The sequence below is a fragment of the Xiphophorus hellerii genome, chromosome 15 (assembly GCF_003331165.1).
Source record: "Xiphophorus hellerii strain 12219 chromosome 15, Xiphophorus_hellerii-4.1, whole genome shotgun sequence".
Classification (NCBI taxonomy): Eukaryota; Metazoa; Chordata; class Actinopteri; order Cyprinodontiformes; family Poeciliidae; genus Xiphophorus; species Xiphophorus hellerii.
The window spans coordinates 8829503-8851989 of record NC_045686.1 but is presented as its reverse complement, the minus strand read 5'-3'; the positions used below and the strand labels follow the sequence as shown (position 1 = coordinate 8851989).

General features: G+C 38.0%; 2 protein-coding genes across 3 annotated transcripts; both read right to left on the bottom strand.

The window, feature by feature from the left end:
• Positions 1-655: 655 nt before the first annotated feature.
• On the bottom strand, positions 656-4686 carry hlx1 (H2.0-like homeo box 1 (Drosophila)). 2 transcript variants are annotated; one of them, XM_032585652.1, is made up of 4 exons: positions 4021-4685; positions 3483-3665; positions 3176-3360; positions 656-1583 (listed from the first exon to the last, which is right to left on the bottom strand). In XM_032585652.1, the coding sequence occupies exons 1-4, from the start codon at positions 4487-4489 to the stop codon at positions 1236-1238; spliced, it is 1185 nt and encodes a 394-aa protein (XP_032441543.1). In that variant the 5' UTR covers positions 4490-4685; the 3' UTR covers positions 656-1235. The 2 variants fall into 2 exon arrangements, with proteins under 2 accessions (XP_032441543.1, XP_032441544.1); XM_032585653.1 differs by lacking the exon at positions 3483-3665 and having other exon boundaries at positions 4021-4686.
• Positions 4687-13842: 9156 nt separating this feature from the next.
• Positions 13843-21306, bottom strand: slc35f6 (solute carrier family 35 member F6). Its single transcript, XM_032585654.1, has 6 exons — positions 21115-21306; positions 18740-18812; positions 17753-17924; positions 17335-17550; positions 17135-17245; positions 13843-15985 (listed from the first exon to the last, which is right to left on the bottom strand). Exons 1-6 carry the CDS (start codon positions 21189-21191, stop codon positions 15498-15500), a joined length of 1137 nt encoding a protein of 378 aa, XP_032441545.1. The 5' UTR covers positions 21192-21306; the 3' UTR covers positions 13843-15497.
• Positions 21307-22487: the final 1181 nt, after the last annotated feature.

The window sequence follows — 22487 nt, the reverse complement described above, 5'->3', positions numbered from 1 at the left end:
TTGCTGCAATAAAAGCGGATTCCTTGTAATTCTGTCGCCATTGATGAGCATGACAAGGCGGATTGAGAAAGCACATTTCCCCACCGCTGTCATCCTTCGTGCTACTTCTTCTCTTCTTGTTGGTCTACACATTATGAAGCTGCAGCGAGATTAAAGCCCCGCAACGAACGCGCATTGCGGAGGAAGAGTATTAGCAACACCATAAACGGAGAAGAGGCGGATTGTATTTTTAAATGCGTGAAAAATAGTCACCCGGGTGTTAGCTGCTATCTGGAGCCAGTAAATGTATACAGGCTATAAATTGGATCCTTCCTTGGTGCAGGCTCCAAGTGCACAGGGTTCATCCTTAAAATGTATTTATGGGTCAAAATTAATAATTAGACTAATAATAGGACTTTTTCTATGGCTATTTATTTGGATTAAACAACCTCCCGAGCCCTTGTACATTAATAATAATATTAATAGTCATATTTTGCCCTCTTCATCTCCTTTATTTACGATTTTAAGAATTTGTCTTCTTAACTGGAGTGCAAATGGTATTTTTAGTATTATTAGAACGTTTGCAAGCACTGGTAGACTCGCAAATACATAAATCACCAAAAAATACTGTAGTGAGTAAGCCAATAATAATAATAATAATAATAATAATAATAGATTTTCCCAAGTAAAAACATTTTATTTACATTTTTCAGTGCAAATTACTTTTAACAAAATAGCACATCTATGTATCAAAACAAACAAATATGTAATAATACTGCAGTTGTCCAAAGATTTCATTTACAACATAAGTCGAGTGGTTCCTGCAATAACAATAAAATCCGCAACCGCATCATCATCGTTGTCATCATCATCATCATCCTCAACTCTGCAGCTCTATTCAAGACAGTAATTATAGGCCAGAAATAAGTTTAAATTATGTCCGGTTTTATTATTAAAGCGATGAAAAAATAATTAGAAGATAAAACAGCAAAATCTAATAAAATTCACACTTTTTCACCATGCTCCTTCTGCCTGCTGGGCTACAATAGTGTGCAAGAATGAATCGGTCTCTGAGCTCCCACTGCTGCTCGCTGGACGTGAACTGACCTGTTTCCGGATGCAGACGCTAAACACTCCGCGGGTCTTTAATGTCACTGAGGCTCTTCAGACAAAAATAGGCTAACAGACGTTCCTTCATTGTTCGTGGCCTGATTTTTATTTATTTATTTATTTTTTTTTTTTCTTTTTTTTTTTTTTCATATCAACACCTGCGACGCCGTTGCAGTTGCCGTGTCCGTGGGCGTGGGGCAGGAGTCCGCGGTGGCCGCCTGAGCGCTCCCGCTCATGATCACGCTGGTCTTGTTGTTGTTGAGCTCAGAAATGTCCAAATGTCCGTCTCCGCTCTCTTCCTCCTCGGCTTCGTCCGACTCGCTGTCGCTCCGAGCCTCGCTCTCGCACTCGGACTCTGTCGGCTCCTTCGGCTCCAGTCCCCCCGCCTCTGAGGCTCCTTTCTCCGGCTTCTCGTCCTTCTCCTTGTCCTTCTGAGCCTGGGCCTCCTTGGAGTGTCTCCACTTCATGCGCCTGTTCTGGAACCACACTTTTACCTGGGAACACACGTTAAACACGCCTCGGTTTAATTTTTTCTCATGTTTTGTAACAATTTGGGGAAATTGAGGCAAGTTTTCTTCCACCAAATGTACTTAGGCCGGGCCAAACTTAGTCCAAAACATAGCTTTTAAATTCGCAGTTTTCCATTTCTTTAATTAACATGTTTGTACTCAAACAGAGCGACACAGTTAAATTGAATATGAATATTGCAGTTAAATACAATTACCATATATATTTCTGAGCTGGGTGAAAATATAGAAAAAAAACCTGAAAACCATATTCCATATTCAGTGCAGAACCTCTTTGTACTTCAGTAGCAGTTCAGAAACAATTGCATTAAATTAAAATGTCTCACAATAATAATGATCTTTATCTTTACACACTGTTTAATTGATTATCTGATATTTCCATGTTAACTGATGAGCTGTAAACAAATACAGGCAGTGAAATACTGCTAAAGATATGATGGCCTTTTTCAACCAGTCAACTCACACCTCACTGACGCCATGCAGGCTGATGTCGAGTTAAAGGCCAAGGCTGCAGCTTCTAGACACTTGGACAAGTAAAATGTGCACATGAAGCGAGCATGTGGCTGTAAGACATTGGTTGCATTTAATGTGAATAATGAAGAAGTAATTTTTTTTTACTCACTATTATTCAGCAGAAGTTTTTGTATTTCATAATTTGTTTCTCATTAAATTGCAAGAACTCCTTTTTTTGTACAATGGAGGAGGGGACAACACCGCAAATATAAATATAGATTTTTAAATATGAAGCTGCTATTTTATTTTATTTTTTTGTATTTCATATTTAGTGGCTAAAAATTTGCCGTTTTGCCTGTCATGGCACCTTTGATAAATAACACCGTGGATGCGGATGCCCTATAGTGTGGGCAGCAGATTTGCTCTGAAAAGGAGGAAAATGAAACATACCTGTGTAATTGTTACAGCAACAATTAAGACCTGATTCACGCAGTAAATTGGACACAATTTACTGTTTTATTTTTCATTTTGATCAGAAGCTATTGCTACAACAGCTTGTCTTTCCTCTTTAAATAAAGTAAAATACACCGAAGCTCCTAAGCTCACTGCACTTCTGTTCCTGATAATTACACAAGCACCAATCCGGCTTTCCTTGGCCGATACCTACTTCCAATTTTGTTGGAAATCTGACCAAACTATGATTTCCTCCCCTCCTCCCCACAAGGACTAAAACATTAAAGAGAAAAATGTGCCAATGGAGGTTGAATCAAAATTGAAGAGAAAATTGAGGAATATCATCATCATCTGCGTTTACATCTTAAAGCATTTATCTGATTTTTCTTAAATTCAAAAACTGCGTCATTGTGAATGTTGATCGGTAATGTGATTATGGAATGAAAATGGCAGAAGTGATTAATTTTGCTTTAATATATACTGACAATATCTGACATTATACTGATCCTCGATCCGAGCAGATTAAAAGGTTCTCTGGCTGATTTAATCAGCGCACGTTTAAATGAACGATTCTCTCTGAGCAATTTTTGTGTGATGGATTTGTGCCAAAAATGTGTTTCAATCAGCTTTGTGCACCTTAACCTGAGTCTTACCTGAGCGTCTGTGAGCCCCAGCATGGCCGCCAGCTGTTTTCTGTCAGGCTTGGTGACATACTTCTGTATTTCAAATCTCTTCTCCAGGCCTTTCCTCTGCAGGTTCGAAAACACGGCCCTCGACCATGACCTTTTCCTCTTGTACGTCTGTGGCATTGTGTCTTTCGTGAGCACTGCGTAGGGACCTGGACAACAGACAACAAGGGAGGACATGGGGTTAAAGCACCACCCGAGGGGTTTCAAGGTTGAAAACACACAAGGAAATGTAATGTTCTCTGTGTTGCTCTACTCTACAGGTGATGTCTACCTGGGAAGGTGTCCTGAAACTGATGCTGGCCTGCGTGTCTGCCGCTGCCGCTGCCTAGTGAGCCCATCATGGAGGACGCGTCGCTCATCCCGGGGTCTATGGAGGAGAAGTAGGGGCTGGCTGGAGGTTGAATAGGGATGTGGAGGCCTGACTGACGGTTCGAGCTAACGATGGAGGTGAGATCTGTTACAAAATATGAGAGATGATGATGGGCTTCAGTCAGTTTGGACACAAGCACAGGAGGGAGAAAATTTTAGGGAGACTTTTGAAATAGGTCTGTGTAGAAATGCGGATTTTTGCTGATGATCATGACCTGTGTGACCTCTTGTTAAGGGGCTCCTGAGTTTGTGCTAACTTGCTCTCTTAAACGCAAAACATAGAGTTGCTTCTAGTTTGCTGCTTTCATTTTCTAAACTGCCTATCCCTGTGCTTGATGAGTTCCTAAGTAATTATTTCTTGGGGATAATAACTTAAAATGTGGGTATTAGGACTGGATGCATCTCTGCAAATGTTTTATTACAATCAAGTTACCGCTCACCTCTTAGAGAAGACTTTTCTTTGCATTTTGGATCAAAGTCTGTGGATAAAATCCTATCGATTCCGAATTTGAGGTCTTTACTTGAAGGCGGGGGTGCCTGCTGGGAATTGAACGGCGTCCTAGAGACGGTGGTGAGCTGCAGTCCGTGTCTGTTGTACGGAGACGCCGGGCTGAGTCTGGCTCCGAACACCGATGAAGGCTCCGGCGCGACGGGAGCAGGACGCAGCGGAGAGCCGCCGGAGTGCGCCTGCTGAGCGCGCTGCTGCTGGTGATGGTGGTGATGGTGGTGTCCCATGTGCACCATGAGGGCGGACGATCCGGGGATGTTCTCCGCATCTCCTGCTTGCAAAATGTCTGCGATGCAAAACGACGGCTTCTTTATGGTATCCACAGCGAAGCCTCCGGCGCAGTATGCCGACCAGAGGCTGAAATTGGATGCGTAAAACGGGTTGAGCCCGGCGGTGTACATCCCGGAGCTTCTAACGATTCGTATTGTTTCTCAAATGATGTTATAAAAAGACAGACATGTAAAACGATAAGCACGGATAACGCTTCAGGAGGACAGATGCGCGTCCTGGTTGTGCCAAAAACGCTCTCACTGGTCTGAAACTCTAACCCCGAAGTTCCACTCTGAAGTTCCTCCGCTGATGCTGATTGGTCGCTCTCTGAGCCAATAGGTGCGTTGCCTTTACTCATATCGTTTGTTGTTGCAAACTAAGACGATCTCTCTCTCTTTTTTCTCTCTCTTTCTCTTGCGCACACATGAGCAGGGAGCAATTTTGATCCTGAGATGATGGATTGATCACTTAAAGAGAGCCCACTCCTCACTCACATAACGCACTAAAGCAGTCATTAGAGCCGAAGATTCGCGTTAATTTGGATTCTTCGTGTAAACTAAGTTGAAGAAGGCAATGTGAGGTCAGTTTTATAACACAAAAATACCAAGAAACATAGCATGACATTCAGCCCAGAACACTATTTATACACTTCAAACTTTTTTAGATTTTGTCACTTTACATCATCAAACCTTATTGGGAACTTATAAGCAATAGACCAACACAAAAGTAAGGAAAATTATGCTTTTGTTCTAAAAATGTCGTACAAATATAAATCTGAAAAGTGTGGTGTGCACTTTTGTTCAACTCTGTTTACTCTTGCACCCCTAAATAAGTCACATTCAAATGGTCAAATAATACATATTACATTTTCTCAAATGCCATAATCAGAATCACCAATGTGTTGATCAATGATTCAGTTACTACAAATCGAAGTCATCTGTAAAAAGTTGGGATTTTAGCCTCGATGTCCGTGTTTCAGCTGTTTGAAATGCTGAATGCTGCTGCTCAGTGTTTGGTTCTGGTTCTGGGGATGAAAAACAGACCAAAACCAGAAGACCTGAGTGGTCTGGAAGGTTGATACAATAACAAATAAAGCCCAGTGTAAGAGCTAAATCTGTCTTTTGGAGAGAAACAGTTACCACAAACATGAAAATAAAATACAAAAAAAGAAGCAATTGTGAAACACGGTGGTGGGAGCATTATTCTGTGGAAAGGGTTTTGTGTCTTTTTTTAACAGGGACATAGAAGCTGGTCAGGGCCAAAGATTAATTCAGCTAATTACAGAGCAAGCTTTAAACAAAACAAACTGTTAAGGCTTCACACGACTTGATCCTGGATCTTACAGCAGGACAACTCATCATGAGGTCAGAGGTACAATATGTTATACATCAGAGAATTTACATGTCTTAGAATGGTCCAATCAAAGTCCAGATCTGTGAATATTTGGCAGAGTATGGAAATTGTGCTGCAGATTTTCTCCTTCCAGTCTGACTGAGCTTAAGGCTCTTTGGGCAAACATGTCCATCTCTAGATGTGCAAAGCTGGAAGCTGAAAGCGTTGCAGGTGTTACTGCAGTGAAAGGTCGTCAATGACTCAGACGCTTATTTGGAAAACGAGGTGAAAACAATATCTCATTTTCCTTCCGCATCAGTTCTGTCGATGACATACAGATATCACACTAAAATACATTGTTGTATGGTCCTAATTTAACAAAATGTGGAGGGAAAAAATGTTTAGGCGGTATAAATACTTCTGCAAGTCTCTATAAATAGGTCAGGTAATAAACGATCAACAGCGCATTCTCATGAAGCTACGCCCAGGAGAGTCTCTATTAGCTCCGTCTCATCCTGTTTTTGATGGGCTCTGATTCGTGTTAAATGAGCGGATACGCCTGTTAGATATGCCCCTAAAATAGAAGCCGTTTTAGTATTTTAGGACACAGCAGAAATCCTTATTTCTTCCGGAGACGAAGAGGAGGGAAACTTTATAATGACTGTTAGAACTTCCCTTGTTCAATATTTGTGCAACTTTATCTCAACCTGCAAGTTGCACGGTGACGCAAATCCGTCCCCATGCTCATAATAAACAGAGGAAATCTATTCCCCCTCCTACGCGCACAACACAATTAACTTCAGAGGCGATACTTCATCCGCAAGGCCCCTCTCAAGATTCATGCCGCTTGGCTCCTGGCCAACGAGATTTTAGAATCGGATGATTTTATGGCCTGTTCGGCTGCTTGATTCTCGTTTTAAACGCGCAGGTTCACCTTCTCTCCACGCATTTTACGCTCAGTCAAAACCGACCCGTCTTCCACTCTTCTACAGTCTGATCTTCTCTGTTTGCTCCCCCTCTTCTTCCTCCTCCTCCTCCTCCAGCTCCAAACTCCGATCGCATGTTTCTCTCGCATGTGTTGAAAACAATAGCTTCAGAAGGCCCTCCGCGCACTCATTTAGTCCCGATTCACGCGGGCGGAAGCGCCGATGACCCTGACTGCCCGCTATCATGGTGTTTTCGAGTGACACTTTTCCGGGTTAAAATTAGAAAAATGACATTTAACGTTTGCCCTCCGTCCAGCAGTCAAAACAATCCAGGGAAGAGGATGTGGCGGTGCGCAGCGCGCCTCGAGTTATTTCAGGTGCTGATGAGCCTTTTCAGTGGGAAGCACTTGAGAAAACAGACGTCGGATCAGCGGTTATACCCACGCAGTGAGGAGAGAAGAAAAGGTTGCAGGTATCTGACGTGCGTTTGCAGAAATGGTTTAGTGGGAAGATAATTAGATAATTTTGGGGAAAGAAAATTAAGCAATGTAGTCTGTCTAGAGTGTCTTGCAAAAGATTTCATTTCACTTGAAAGTTTCCTAATTTCATCACCTTGAAGCTACAAGGTTCGCTGTATTTCACATGGACATAATGTTAAGCGCACTTAGCTTTTTTTTTTGACCTAACAAGTGAGGCAACAATTTGTATGTTCTCTACCAGAATCAGTACCTTCGAGGAACGCGAGCCTCCCTCCCATGTTTAAAGTTTTTTTGCCTGACAGGTTTTCTTCCGGGACTTTCCCGTATTTAGCTCCATCCCTCGTCATCTTCTTTGACATTGACAAGCTGCCATGTTCCTGCTGAGGAAAAGCTTCCCCATACCACGATGCTGCCACCATCATGTTTAACAGTAGAGATTGTTTGCTCAGGATAATGAGCCGTATTCCACAACACATTTAGATTTAGCCCAAAAAGTTACACTTTGGTCTCAATCCATCCCAAGTTTGTTTTATTATCCAATGAAAAAAATGAACACATGACTTTTTATTGCTTAACATTGACTTTTTCCTCTTGCCCTTTTTGCATAAAAGGCAGTTTTATTTATTGCGACACTAGTAGTTCAGTCAACACATTTTCACATGTGAGCTCTGGATTTTTGTATTTCTTATTACAGGATTTGATTAATCACCTCCTGGCCTGTCTTGGTAGATTTGCAGATATTTATTTATTCTCAGATGATGGACTGAGCAGCACTATGAGATGTCCAAATCTTGAGATGCTGCTTTGTAAACTAATCTTGTTTTAAACTTTTTAACAAACCTCTGAGACCTTCACAGATCAGCAGGATTTATAATGCTATTAAATTACATTCAAGTGGACTCTGTTTACCAGGTGATTTCTGAAGACTTTTGGTTGCTCTAGTTTTTATAGTGGGTATCAAATTTTCACAGTTTTGGAAATAATTAAAATTGTAACTTTTGTTTCATACTTTATGTTGGTTTGTCATTGAAAACTCAAATAAAATATATGGAGGTTCCTGTTTACAAAATCCAAACTGTGACACGGTTCAGTACTTTTTAATGTCACTGTAATATAAAAAAAAAAATCCTTCACATGCAAGTGTGGCCTCACTTTTTCTTCTTTTCCCATATTATGATATCATTTCTGAAACCATAAAACTCTGAAAATTTTATATAATAAAAACGACACGCTTGATTTACGGATGATCCGTAAAAAGAAAAAGGTGAAATATTTCTGCTAGACTCATCCTGGAAGGTGTTCATCATCATCATGTCTTTCCTACAAGTCTAACCTCCGCAGAGCAGAATGACTGATGGGAAACGAGACACTCTCAGGACGAGCTGTGTTAGTTAACGCATTCATTTTTCCCCCCTTCACAAAGCTGCAGGTCGCCGTGGCTCACACAGTCTTCAATCCAACAGGGAAGAGTTTTATCACTTTTTACATTAACTCTATTTGGATCCTTTTACAGTGAATTGAAAATATATTAAAAAATAAACTCTTAAGACAAAAAAACACAATATTTCTTTCTTTCTGAAATAAAAATATAATGGAAACAGGTGTATTCTCTTCCATCAGATCATAATGTTGTGTCTCTTCATGAAAACTGGGGCTTGCAGCTCCCTGCAGATAATATAAATATTCTAGTTATAAAGTAGAAACTATAGAAAAATGCTGTCTAATATAATTATCCTTATATTTAAATCTTTGAGCCAGACTTGTGAGTATTTGTGCTCGATTTTGTGTATTAGCCTGGCTCTGTTTTTACTTTTAATGCTATTCAGATTTCACCACACCTTCTAAACATGAAAGATTATCAAAGAAAAAGCAGAAGTTCAGATCATCATTTCCATAAGAGGTCACAGCGTTTTTGAAATGGAGCAACATTCTTGCCTAATTGACTTGACAGCCTTGCGTTCATACTCTGCCATGAAGCTAATCAGAGACTAAACAAACACCATGAAAACACAATGTTGAAGCTTTTATGAGTCACATGCTCATTGTAGATGAAAACAAAGGCGTGCAACTGTGCACTACCCCAAGTTTAAAGCCTCTATTGTTGTCGCCTAATTGCTCCCTCCGTGTTTTTCAGGAAGCCTTATCAGAAGGAGAAGAAGAAAAAAAAACCTGAATGAGGACCTCGGACTGTTTGCGACCCACGCAGCTGGGCAGAATGAAGCGATTCCCATTATTACACTGAGAATTATTGCTCCCCTCCCGTAAGACCCCCATCCAGTTCGGGCCAGGATTACTATTTCTGGCAATGTTTACCTCAGGAAGGAACTTTCGCAGATTTAATGGGACCTGGGCCATTGTACACAGACTTCTGTATGGCACGCTGCCATCATTTCCATAGAGAGAAGAGAGAGATGAAGAGAGGGCTACGTCTAAAGTCAATTCAAAACATGATTGTCCCGTTTATGTGACCCTGAGCACATCACATCTATGAGACCATGAACTCTCTCAGAGGTTCAGTGAAGACAGTTTTCACTTAAACTAAAGCAAATTCAAAATGTCAAACAACTGTTTGTCTCTCTTATCTGGTTTATGTCTAATGATATGCCTACTCACTTTAATTAAGACTTTGGACAATAGAGGAAGGCCTTTCAGCAGTCATATCTTTTCACACTTGTTGCACATATTTAACACGTACATATTAATGTCAAATAAATATAAATTCTGTGTTTTGTTTAATTAAGTTTGATCGGTTTAAGTTGCCCGAGAGTACAAATATTAGTTATGAATAAATTAGTGAACAAGGTCTTCTTGTGGCACATAAAATGTTATGTAGAAGCATTAATGAGTGTTTGAAGGCTGTGACTGTACAAGCAGCTCCCCCCAGTGTCTAAAATCTCATTTCTGCAAATGTGGACCTCATTTATTTTTTCACCTTAAACAGATTTGACTATCGTCTGTTTTTGTTTGAAAATATATATCCAATAAGGATGATGGCTTTCTGTTTAATACTTTATACTAAAAAAAAAAAAATTATCTTAGCATTTATAAATATAAATTTAGCTGACAATGCTGTTAGATATGAAAAAAGTGTATTTGTAGAACAAGTAAAGATTATTTTTTGTCTCATGGAATAAACTGAAAGAAATTATTAACACATATTATGTCTCTTTTATTTGTGCACTTAAAATGAATAAATAGTTTAAATGAATGTTATATGTTCTCGCAGGTTCAAAATGCAGTCTTCAACCTTAAAATATTTAACTGGAATTATTTACTTAAAATGTTTTATGGATCCTTATTATTAGAATATTTAACTGACATTTAAAATATAGCGGTTTTTATTCATGTAAAAATATTTATTAAAAAAAAGTAAAACTTGGAGTTATGTTATTTCTTTACATTTCATAAGTTTTATGCTCTAACAAAATGTTTGCACCATTATTTTTATGTGACTTTAGCCTGAAATAAACCTAATAATTTGAAAGCTCGGAGAAAAAGTCATTTTTAATCTAGTACGATACAGGCTTAAACAAAAAAACTCTTTTGGGGGGGAATAATGTTATTGTCAATAACTAGCAACATGAATGAAAACAATAGATTAATGTCCAGTAAATAACGAAGAACATCTTGAAGTGGTTTCGGAATGAGGGAGGACAGACTCCCCATCACTCTCAGCTCGGCCAAATTAAAACCATGAAGTGGACATTAGCTGGACATTGGAGTGGTAGACTAGCCACACTCACCTCAGCCCACCCTCAGTTATAAACAACTTGAGGATGGTTTGCTTTAGTGGGAGCTTTTAAATATAATAGTGACTTGGAGACGTGGGGACATCCGTGTGTTTGCATTACAGATTAGTCGCTTCTTGCGGCTCTGCAGCCCTGCACTGCGCATTGACCGCATTAACCCACGGTTAATGCGCAAGAACCGTAAGCCGTTCCCGTATATATATATAAACTAATTGGATAGAGTCATATCAAGCTCCCATTATAAGCAGATCTAGCTCGGAAAATTTTTTTATTCTAATAAGAACAACAATGCCAAATTATACGTTAAAAAACATAAAATTTAAATATGATATATTTTTTATTGTGATATTTTTATTATTTTTTTGTGAACTGCAAATAAATGAATTTGAAACCCTCAAACTCCAGGTCACAGAAAAATAGATAACATTTTTAGTTTTTGAATTAAATATGCGTCATCGCTGCGATCGATCTATCTATCTATCTATCTATCTATCTATCTATCTATCTATCTATCTATCTATCTATCTATCTATCTATCTATCTATCTATCTATCTATCTATCTATCTATCTATCTATCTATCTATCTATCTATCTGTATGTCTGTCTCATGGGACAGTCCACATTATCCTATGGGACAAATTTGTCCCGCCAACAGCTACTGGAAATGGTTTTCCCCGCTCTGTCCCTAGAGGGTCGTTTGTGTTGTTTTGTCCATCTTTTATATCTATTATTTTATTTATATGTGAGAGGCTGCGGGTTCAGATCCAGCTGCTGTCAACAGCAGAGCTGAGGACATTTTTGGACAAATACAAGACCTTACTATGTTACCTTTTTAATTAAAATCTTCATGCACAAGACACGTATCTGTGTTAGTTTAACTGTAAATCTAGATGTTGAAGTTTAGCGAATATTTTAGATGCCTTTTTTTTAAGCACGATGTAAATGTCACACTGCGCAGCGCTTACCATGCAATTTCCGATTTTTTATTGCTTGGGGATATTAAGGTACAAATCAAGGACGAGATTTTCTTTTTTTAGCGAAACACCGCCACCCAGTGGCTATGACAGACACTGCAGAGTCTTTACTACTATTCTATTATGATATTTTTAAAGTAGTAGTTGTGTGCCGGTGTGGCACTAAAAATGTCCAAAGTTGTGAAACTAATAATAATTTTGCTTCATATTAACATCAGTTTAATAAATACTTTTAGCAGACATATAGACCAGAGTTGAGAGCTGTCTCACTTACATGTTCAGTTCTGTAGAAGAAAATAAACAATGCGCTGCAAGAAAACATTTCCACTACCATCCCTGTGTGAAATCCAAAGTGGATACATCTTGTTTTAAAGTGTTTACACACCCTAACCTTTACACATTTTGTCAAGTTACAGCCATAAACAGTAATGTATTTTATTACGATTATATGTGATTGACCAACACAAAGTGGAGCAAAATTATGAGCTGTAAGTAAAATGATAGCTGGTTTTCAAATGATTAGAAATTAGACCTGTCTTTTTTCTTGCACTTATACCCATAGACAAATGTCTACAGAACCAAATAGTGATTAGTTTATTCTCAGGAAAAAGTACTGTTCTGTATTTAAATAGAAATATTTATTTAAAATATGTCAGAACAATAAGACTTGTCTGAGTCAATTAAATTCATCTGTGTGTTTTCAACCCTGACTCAATGGCAGAAACCCAATTTACACTAAAGTGTCTGTATCAGTCAGCTTCAATTTGAGGTAGAAAAAGTGCAGAATACACTGCACTTTGTTCTGAAATATTTTAGTTTGGATAAGAGGAAGCACTGGCTAGCACTTTTAAAGAAACTAAGCATAAAAAACTTGCTTTTAATAAATAACTGCCGTACATTCATTAGTGGGCAGAGCTTTGATCTGTGCAAACAGTTTATCTCCACAGCTTCAAGCAAAGACTTTTTAATTCAATTTCATGTCATAAAATGTCGTGCTCCACCATATGCAAAGGGCTTTTGAGCTTGACTTAGTATTGAGTAATAAGTGGAGGTTTTTGAGCTTCGTTGAACTCAGACAAGCCTGCTTGGATTGATTAGTGCGGACAGCTGCAGGTGTTCCTCACAAACACCTGCAGCACATACTGGTGCTTTTCTCTCTCACACACATGTTCAAAGATCAAACAAACATGTGGAAAAATGTTCCAACATATGCAAATATTTGTATCTTTTCAGTTACTTGAAGTCTCTGTGAACAGTACAATCAGCTGACAGCTCAATAATATGTGGAGAGTCAACTTTATGTCAGCATACAGAGCACAAAAACAGGCTTAGCAGATGAAAACATGGTGTGTGGCATTTTGAGCTGGAGCTCCTTTGTAATGCACCAAATTAAAACCAATCAGCATGTGTGTGTGGTCAGTTAATACATGCTCCTCTGTCTTGCTCAATTAAATTCATCATGGTTTCACATACAGTTTTCTGGGGATCTCTGGATTTGACCTTTGATCTCCACTAAAGCATGAAAAGGATCTTTGGAGGCTGATTAGCCTAAGAAAGTGACATTAGAGCCTAGTGTTTCTTCAATATTCAGTATTATAAAATTAACTATTATAGTTTGCAAAATGTCCATAAACCTGAAACTTTACCACATTGTGTCACATTGTACTCATGAATTAAATATAAGTTATTATGATTACACAGGATATATCAATACCAAACACAACATAATTGTGAAATAGAAAAATATGGATGGTTTTCAATTTTGAAAAATAGCTTTATAAGAGAGATATATGCTTTTGTATTCAACTTTTTGAGTTGAAACTTTAAAGAACCGCCTGTCTCTTCAAATACAGCTGAGACTTTGTTGGCGTAATGGCTACCAGTTTTGCACAACGAGATAAGAAAATAGGGAAGTTGTCCATTCTTCTTTGCATGGACAACTTTGTCCATGCAAAGAAGTTGTCCAAGCATAGCATTGTATATACTAATGTCATGCAGAGAAGAAAAAAACATCACAGCTGAATGTCTTTTTAAGATACATGTTTATTATTAAGACTATTTATTAAAAGTCTTACTTTATAGCTAAATTGATAATGCATTCAATTTAAAATGATCTAAAAACTAAAAGGCACTAAATCTTTACTTGTGAAATGTAAGTGTGGGATTTTTGTGTATGTTTTATTCTATAAAATCTTCAACTTTAACACATGCACATTTGAGTAAATGTATAAAAGTTCCCTTTTTTATTCTTCACTGTACAGTCAATAACAGGACACTCTCGAAGCTCTGAAAAATAAAACATGTCAGAGTTTTCAATCATATCCACGTTGTTAATTTTAGGAATCATCCCAACTGGGATTTTAAAAAATTGGCAATACTTTTCTGAAATACCTGTAGCGCTATCTACGAGGAAACATAATGACTGCCCATATATAAGCAGAAAACTTGGCACAACAAATTTACTTATTTCAGACTTGACACATGATGAGATGACTGTCTGACTTGAAACAAAATTTAAAAATACAGAAAAAGAAGTCATGTGGGCAGTTTTTTTTTCCCACAAAAGTGCACTCTAGGATTTTTGCTCCAAATACCAACAAACTAAATTCTCAAGCTTCTTTTCTAAAAATGAAAGAGCAAAAATAATTAGAAAAAACTACATAAAACATTTTTTTGGCTTCTTTAAGAATGTCTAAGAAACTAAAAGTTCCTCTTACACAGAAACACTCCCTTTAAAACGTTGTGATGTTCAAGCTTTTCCACTTCTTCCATTTCTAGCTTGTAAATGTCTGACATTTTGGGACAAGAACAAATTATTCACCTTGCAGAATAATTAATGTCAACATTGACATTAATTAATGTTGACATTAATTAATGTTTGAGGTTTGACCTCAAACCTGGAAGCCTTCTTCCAGTTACAAAGAAAAATAAATGCAACAAAGAAACTGGTAGTATAAGAAACACAATACCCAAATCAATGTCTGTAAATCTTCCTAACTTCTCACCAAAAGAACAAGACGCTTTTAAAATCCAGTTAAAGTCAGTTTAAATTTCTCTGTCTTTACATTTTTATGCGAATCAGGATTTCTAAGCACTTTTATCTGGTATAACTTCCACTTGTATCATGGGGCTCCCAAGACTCTGTAACAAGCAAAAAACTTAATTAAAAGATTAAAGATAGTCAATGAGTCTCTCAGCAGCATATTAACCCAGACAACATAGAAACGGTTCAACAGACACAAAATTAACCTTTTTTGCCCTCTCAAACCTAAATCCTGTAGAAAACCTGTTATAAGTGTGTGACATGTTGTAGAAGAAGAGTAAGTGCTATTCTACAGATAAAAGGGGATTGTACAAATTATTCACAGCAGGAGGACCGATGAGTGTGCCAGCAGTGACTTTGTTTTTTTTTCTTCCTGAATGAATGTATGAAGTCAAATTGATTCGCCTTTAAGAAAGTGTTGTCAGTAAACTTTTTAAGTTCTCTGCAAGAAAAGAAAGTTTTTTTCCCCCCCAAAATGTTAAAGTATTACTTTTAAAAGTAGTTTCATACTACAGCATTTTATGAGATCAGTAAAAACCTGAGGCATGAACAGAAAATGCGTAAAAAACGTCTGACAGCATTTATAAGAGCTGCAGTTTCTGTGGAACTATTTTTGCTGAGTGTTTCAGCTCAGTTTATGTGTCTTCACTGGCCAGCACCCTTCCATCGTTCAGCAGTCTCTCTCTTTCCGCATCGCTGCCTTCATCGTCCAGGTTCATCCTGGCGGCGCACCACGGTATCCTGGCCAGCAGGGGGCGGTGCAGTCCGTTGTAGAGCGCCGTGCCTGTCAGCAGGACCACAAATCCCAGAACCTGCAGGCCGTGAAACTGCTCCCAGCCCAGCGCCAGGCTCACCACCCAGATGACCAGCGTACGCAGGCTGTCCAACACCATCCGGGTGGTGGCGCTGATCTCCTTGGTGACGCTGATCCCGGCGAAGTTGAAGAAGGCGATGCTGACCGTGTTGCCCAGGAGAGCCAAAAGGATGAGGGGCTTGTATCCAATCTGACAGAAGGCGTCCAGCGCGTCCTCCAGGACCTGCCGAGGATTGTCGCTGAAGTTCCCGACGTGGATGAAGTACATGGGGATGAGCAGCAGGGAAAGGACGACAAAACCAAACAAACCTGAGGATAGAAAACACACATTTAATCAACCAGCTGTTTAAGTGAAATCAAATTAATCTCGGCTAAAAATTCCCCTAAAAAACAAAAGTTTTTGTGACTTGAGTGGTGCATACCAAAGAAACTTGTTACAGCTGCTGAGATCATTTTATCAAGATTTTAACACATACAGAATTTATGAAATCAAAAGGAAATAATAAATGATTTTGCAATTTATATTGTTGAATCTTTGCAGGCCTCTAACAGGTTTTCTTTCTGTTTTTACCTCTATCCGCTTTTTTTATCCCTGCTGGGCCCGGCATTACAAACAGGGGCTATCGCCCAGGGCTCCAATATTTGGGGGAGGGTCAAAGTTTTTTTAAATTTTTTATACGAATTTGGGTTTTGCAAATATTGAACATTACATAAAACTCAGAGTATTAACATTTTGAGATTTTAATGATTATGAGCAATAGTCCAGTATTTGAAAACTAGTAAGTTATGGTTGATTTCTTTGGGAACAACATGGAGTTATTGGCTAGGGGACATCATGCATCAATTCATACCTGCCGATGTATAGAACTACTTCTTCATGTATTTAATTTGCATTAGGAAATTTATTTTCTTGGGCACAATAGGCTGGACTTAGGCATGCAATCTCTTAGGCCATATATATGCTAATACTGTGGTCAGGCTGCCTTTCCACACATGCGGTCATTGGACTGTGAAACAGAAGTGTGTTTGTTGCAACAGGCCTACTGATAGCTGAGAGAAGACCTTGAACGTGCATTTGTGCTTGGCTTCTCAGCTCTAAGATGATTATATAATTGCAAACAGAGGCTACATGAAATTCCATAAAGCTTACAAAGTGTCGTCAGACAAACAAATGCATCAAGTAACAGTTCAGACGCAGTCAATACCCAGTAAATGACCAATATAAACTTAAAATCCAAGTAATCACAAATAAGTCAATTTTAGAGATAGTTTTCTTTCAGGCTTTTTGCCACGATTATCAGTAGATGACTTAGTTATCCAATTGATTCCTTGTCCCTGACCTGTCTCGTATGTATTTTGGTATTCACATCACTGTCCAAAGTGCTGAATTAGTGAACTTTTTTAAAGATTATTATAACATCACTTTTGTTGTTGTAGCTTACTTATTAACTTGTTTACCTTCAGTTCCAACGGCTCGAAGAGGATGCACATCATGCTTGTAGACAAACTTTTCCTCCAGCACCATCTGCACTGAAACGATGATCTGAGCCATGATGATCAGGAGATCACCTGCAGAGCAGAAGGTGGACTTTAACTGTATTTTAAATCTAATTAAAAACATTTTGTCTTTATGTAAGGATTTTGAAAAAGTTTTTTACCTGTGATGACATCATTGAGCTTGTGGGAGTCATCTCTGTGGCCACTAACAAAGTCGGCGAGTCCCACTACCACCAGGCCGAGGATGGTGACGAAGATGCCGAGCCACTGACTGGGTGCGAGCCGACGACCCAGAAAAGCTACAGACAGGAGACCGGTGAAGATGATGACGGCGCCGCGAAGCATCTGGAAACTGGAGGCGCTCGTCATGTTGAGAGCTAGAAAAAAAAACACAGTTCTGCAAACAAGATTCTAGAATTTAATGAATGCAGATAAACTGCAAAAAGTAATTTTATCCAATTAACAATGAAGAGAAATGAATTATTGATTCTTAATGTCTGATTGAAATTGTACATTTCCAATCATTCTTCTTGACTGAACCAGCAAACAAACCATACGAACCAGTTCTGCTGAACTTACCAACATACATGATGGACGTGGCTGTCATGTCACACATTGCAGGAGGGAAGAAGAGTAGAGGGTTGAAGCTCTGGCCGATGTTCATTCTTGGCTCTGGGCTGCGTCTGTCATGGCACAGCAAGATGTAGAAGACGGCGAGACAGCTGAACTCGCCCAGAAACATTCCCACAGCCTGGAAAGAGAGAGAGAAAGACAGATTCACAGGTGATTTAATTTACTCAGCAACTGTAAGATGCACCATGTGGTTTTTTAGGGACAAAAAGCTGCAGCATGACAAAAACATATGATTCAAACATTTGAGTCCCAGACTTATTATTCCTTACTGTTAAATAAACCAATGACATGAGAATGCTAAAAACCTCAACTGTAGCGTGCGTTAATATACACTCCATCCTACAGTATATGTATGAATCTACAAGTAGTGTTTTAGATGCTGCAGTGTCAGTTTTCTGTGACAGATATTTTGTCCCAAAAGGAGTTTCTACAGGAAAGCATTGTGTTTTTAAAGTTATATATGTTTCTGCAGATGGAGCTATGACCTTTTGTATACTTAAATCTCACTTCTGCTGACAATGTTTCCCTGCACAGCAGTTTACTGAAGTGGCTAATGCTAGCATTTTTCCGCTCTATTTTGATATGACTTGTTGATATTTCTTAACATATTTCTTTGTGGTTCCCAGGTATTCCTTTGTGATAATACTTTACAGAAGAAGTTGTTCTCCTGCCTCATTTATGAGGTTACATTGGTCAATAGTCCAGTGTAAATCTCACTTTGATTGTGAACAGAATTTCAAAAGGTGGAAAAGACCTACACCGCTCAGTAAACACTGATTCTTCAGTGCAGAAGAAGATAATAAGTACAATAAGTTGAAAATACTTCAGATAGACAACCAGTTTATATTTGACACTTTTATACATGATATGTGCCCATTTCTGTGAATACAAATTTCAATAATCTCTGCTATAATTTAAAGCATATTACTGTACCTGTACAAATGGATGGGAAAAGGCGTGTTCAGGGTTACCATGGCAACCCTTTGCTGAGAACATGTCAGCCCATCTGTCAGAGAAAAACACATCATGCAGATTGATTATTGACACATGAGTAACGTAAAGCATGACAGCGGTGAATGTTTCGACTAGACTTCAAAAGTTTACAAAAGATGTCAGGAAGCAAATCCAGTAAAAAAAATAATGTCTGCCACATAAGCATGAATGTCCCAGTGGATGACAGCAGGCCAGACTCACTGCAAAGGCAGACAAAATGGTGATAACGTTGCATTTTACTTGTGTGGTTAATGAGTGCTTAGGTCGGCATAAAGCCTTTGGCTAGTCACAAGAAGCATGACTGACACGTGAGAGTCCTGTCTTCACATGTCAGTCAAGATTCAAATGCTTGTTTGAAATCTATTAAACTCACATCAAAATCTACAATAATCCTCTGTTTTACAGTGTCACTTTGCTTTTACATATGTTTCCACAGCACTTAAAACAAGATGCAAGCAGCGGCAGAATGATTGAGCGGCTATCTCTGCTGCCAGGAAGCGGCTCTGTGACAGGTAAGCTATCATGTGACTGTAGTGAAATCTAGCCTGTAAGTAGCAGAGTTTCCCTCTGAGCAACATGACAGTGCAGGGATTTTTTTTGTTGTTCTTTTAGAAGCAAGTATCGTTTTTCAATAGAACACGACACGAGGAAATGGAAGCGAGAGACAGGAAGGATAACGCTGACATCACAAAATATTGGAGAAGTTAAAAAAGCCAAATGTTGGGTTTCACCAATGTGATGTACTTTCTATAGGAAAAGATGATTTAATATTTAAAAACAGAATTGTTGATCATATGTACTTCACTTTCAGGCTTACTCAAGAAACCCGGATTATTCTATGGCTTTAGATTACCCTCCTATCTGAAAAACGCATGTCTGTCACATTTGAAACTTTACACTCAGACTGCAAATGAGGCTTTTCTAGTCAAAGTTCCTTCTTTAGTCTCAGATTTCAGTTTTATGCCCAATCAGTAACAATCAAGACACATTTCAGTCCTGCTTCATAAACAAATAAAGCAAAAGTTCACTTCTGTTTCAATTCACTTTCTATTTTAATAATGCTGAAATCAAAAATGTTATTTTTACAACAGTTCTAAAGAGAAGAGTTTAAGCTTAATGTAACAACTAAATGATTAACTCAGACAAAGAAACTGAAGGCATTAAACACGTTTCAGTAGAATATTTCATAGTTTGTTGTTTGAATAAATTGGAATTTATCATTTTGCCTCTGTTTTAATTTTTCTTTTAGTGCAAAATGTATTCTTGCTATATAAATCTTTAATGATAAAATAGTAATTAAATATTAATTATTTTCTACTCTAGTTATTGCAAGTGATTTCTGATTAGGAATGTGCTAATTTTGTTTGGATGATGACAAACTTATTAAATAGGCTAAAAAATAAAGCATACTTGTCATTTATTAAAAAGCAGAACACAAAAAACAATACTATAAAAAGGAATTTTGGAAGGTAGTAAATATTAGTCATTAAAATTATTAAACTTTAGTTAGATTAGTTTACAAATGTAATTTTCGATAATCTTTTAACTCTTTTCTTTAAAAAAAATAAAATGTATTTATCTAAGTGAATAAAGACCTGTAAAATTTACATAATTTCCACTCAAAAGTAATAATTAAAATTTAGCGAACTAAAACATAAATGCAAATTCTAGCAGTTTGTTTTATTGTTGGATATTATGCTTGATACTGAGCATTTTACGACCAAATGACAGCAAGTCATGCGTTGACCTCACTGTACCATATAGTTAGCAAAGCAAGGCTATTCATTTGAAGCCCTGAGAAGTAAGATACATTTCGTCGTGCTTTATTCAGCACAGGTGCCTTATTTTATCTTAGAAGAGATCAGTTCTGATTTAGACGTCTGATTTATGGCAAACAAAAAACTGGGTCGTTTGTTTCTCATTAGCAACCGTTTCCTGTCAACACCTTATCGACAGGAACATCTGCGTCAATATTTCACCGACTGCTGATGCTTTTTACACAAGCTTCTTAGTAGACAACGTTGTTTGGGACCTAGCTTGACAACAAGATGAAGTATTTTACTATTTGGCGTCAACAGCTAACGGCTAGCTAGATCTGTGTTGTTAAAAAAAAAACAACTGAAACACGACTTAATGTAAGAAACAGGTGATAACGACTAATTCACGTAGATAAAACGGAAGAAAATAAGCGTCGAATTTATTATGTTGTTATAACCTGATTTAAGTTATTCGGGTATACTGTAATTAACTAACTATAAACACATAACACTATTTTGAAAAAAGTAAATAAATAAAACAAAGCTACATTTACTCACTTTGCGGATAAGGTGTTGATGGAGCCAGTTGTGAGCATCAGCCCCGCCAAGAACAACTGATATTTTGTCCACGCCATGTTGGAGGATGGAAACGAACCTGTAACACAACCACCGAGCTGTGTGCTCTCTTTAAAGGGAGCCCGGTTGTTTATTCTTCCACTTTCCGCATACTCTCCTCTGTCTATGAACACCACATGACAGCTCACAGTCAGCTGACCTAACGGCGTGCTGCCTTCACTGACGTCCGGAAATGACGGATAGCAGAAACTCACTTGAAGTGACTGAAAACTGCAACTCTGATTATGGATGCCTACCAAGATGGGGTTTTTTTTGCTTATATTTCACTACTAAATACTACAATTGAGCAAAATAACTGCAAAAGTATTCATACCAGTCACACCATTTCACATTTTGTGGTTTAATATGTTCCACGTGCGTTGAAGTTGATAGAAAAGGATTTAATATTCATCTTATTTTGTTTTTACAAATCAAAATTAGAAATATTTAGATTAGATTCATCCCTCCATCTACCTGTTTTGCACATTTAGAAGATGAAATATCTGTCAGCTACCAGAGCACCTTCTTTCACATGTTGGCCTTTCATGGCCTGTGGCAAACTACAAATCCATCCTTTTAATGTCATTTTTTCAAGAACAGCTTTTTTCGCCATTCTTTCATACGAGTCCAATTTGATTCTCTGCAGAGTTGTGGACTTCTGCAGCTCCTCAAGAATTACCACAGCCCTCTTGGTAACTTCTTTTATGATCTCATTGCCCAGCATGTCAGATTAAATAGCCACCTCCTGGTTGGTTTTCATGTTTTAGTTTTGGTTATATTATCTGCTCCTATTACTGATGTTGTTAGGTTTCCTTGTCATTTATTAGACCAGAAAATAAGCAAAATAAATAAATAAAGACCTGAAACATGTCAGGACCTTGCCTGACATGTTTCAGGTAAAGCCCTTGGGCCATGACTCTTTGGGTACACACCTATCATTAACCCATAGCTTCAGTAAGAACTTTCTCACAACTGCTTTTAAACTAAGTTTAAACTGTAAAACTAACAAATACAGAACATTGTTCCAATTCTTTATGAATTTACAAACTGATGACTCATGTTTGCCATCTAAAAAAAAATACAAAACTTTAACAATTAAGTAATTTACATATTTTACAGACATGTTTTATGTTCCTCTCACTTGTTTGGTGGGCTATTGGGCATCCTGTTTCTGAGGCAGATTAAATTAAATACTATGAAGAAGCAGAACGACAATCTGTTTCGTTCTGCTGCTAGCCATTTCAAGGCTAGCAATGCTAGCAATGCTAGCCTGAAAATGTTTTATTTTCCACAATTGATTTTAGTTTAAGTAATTA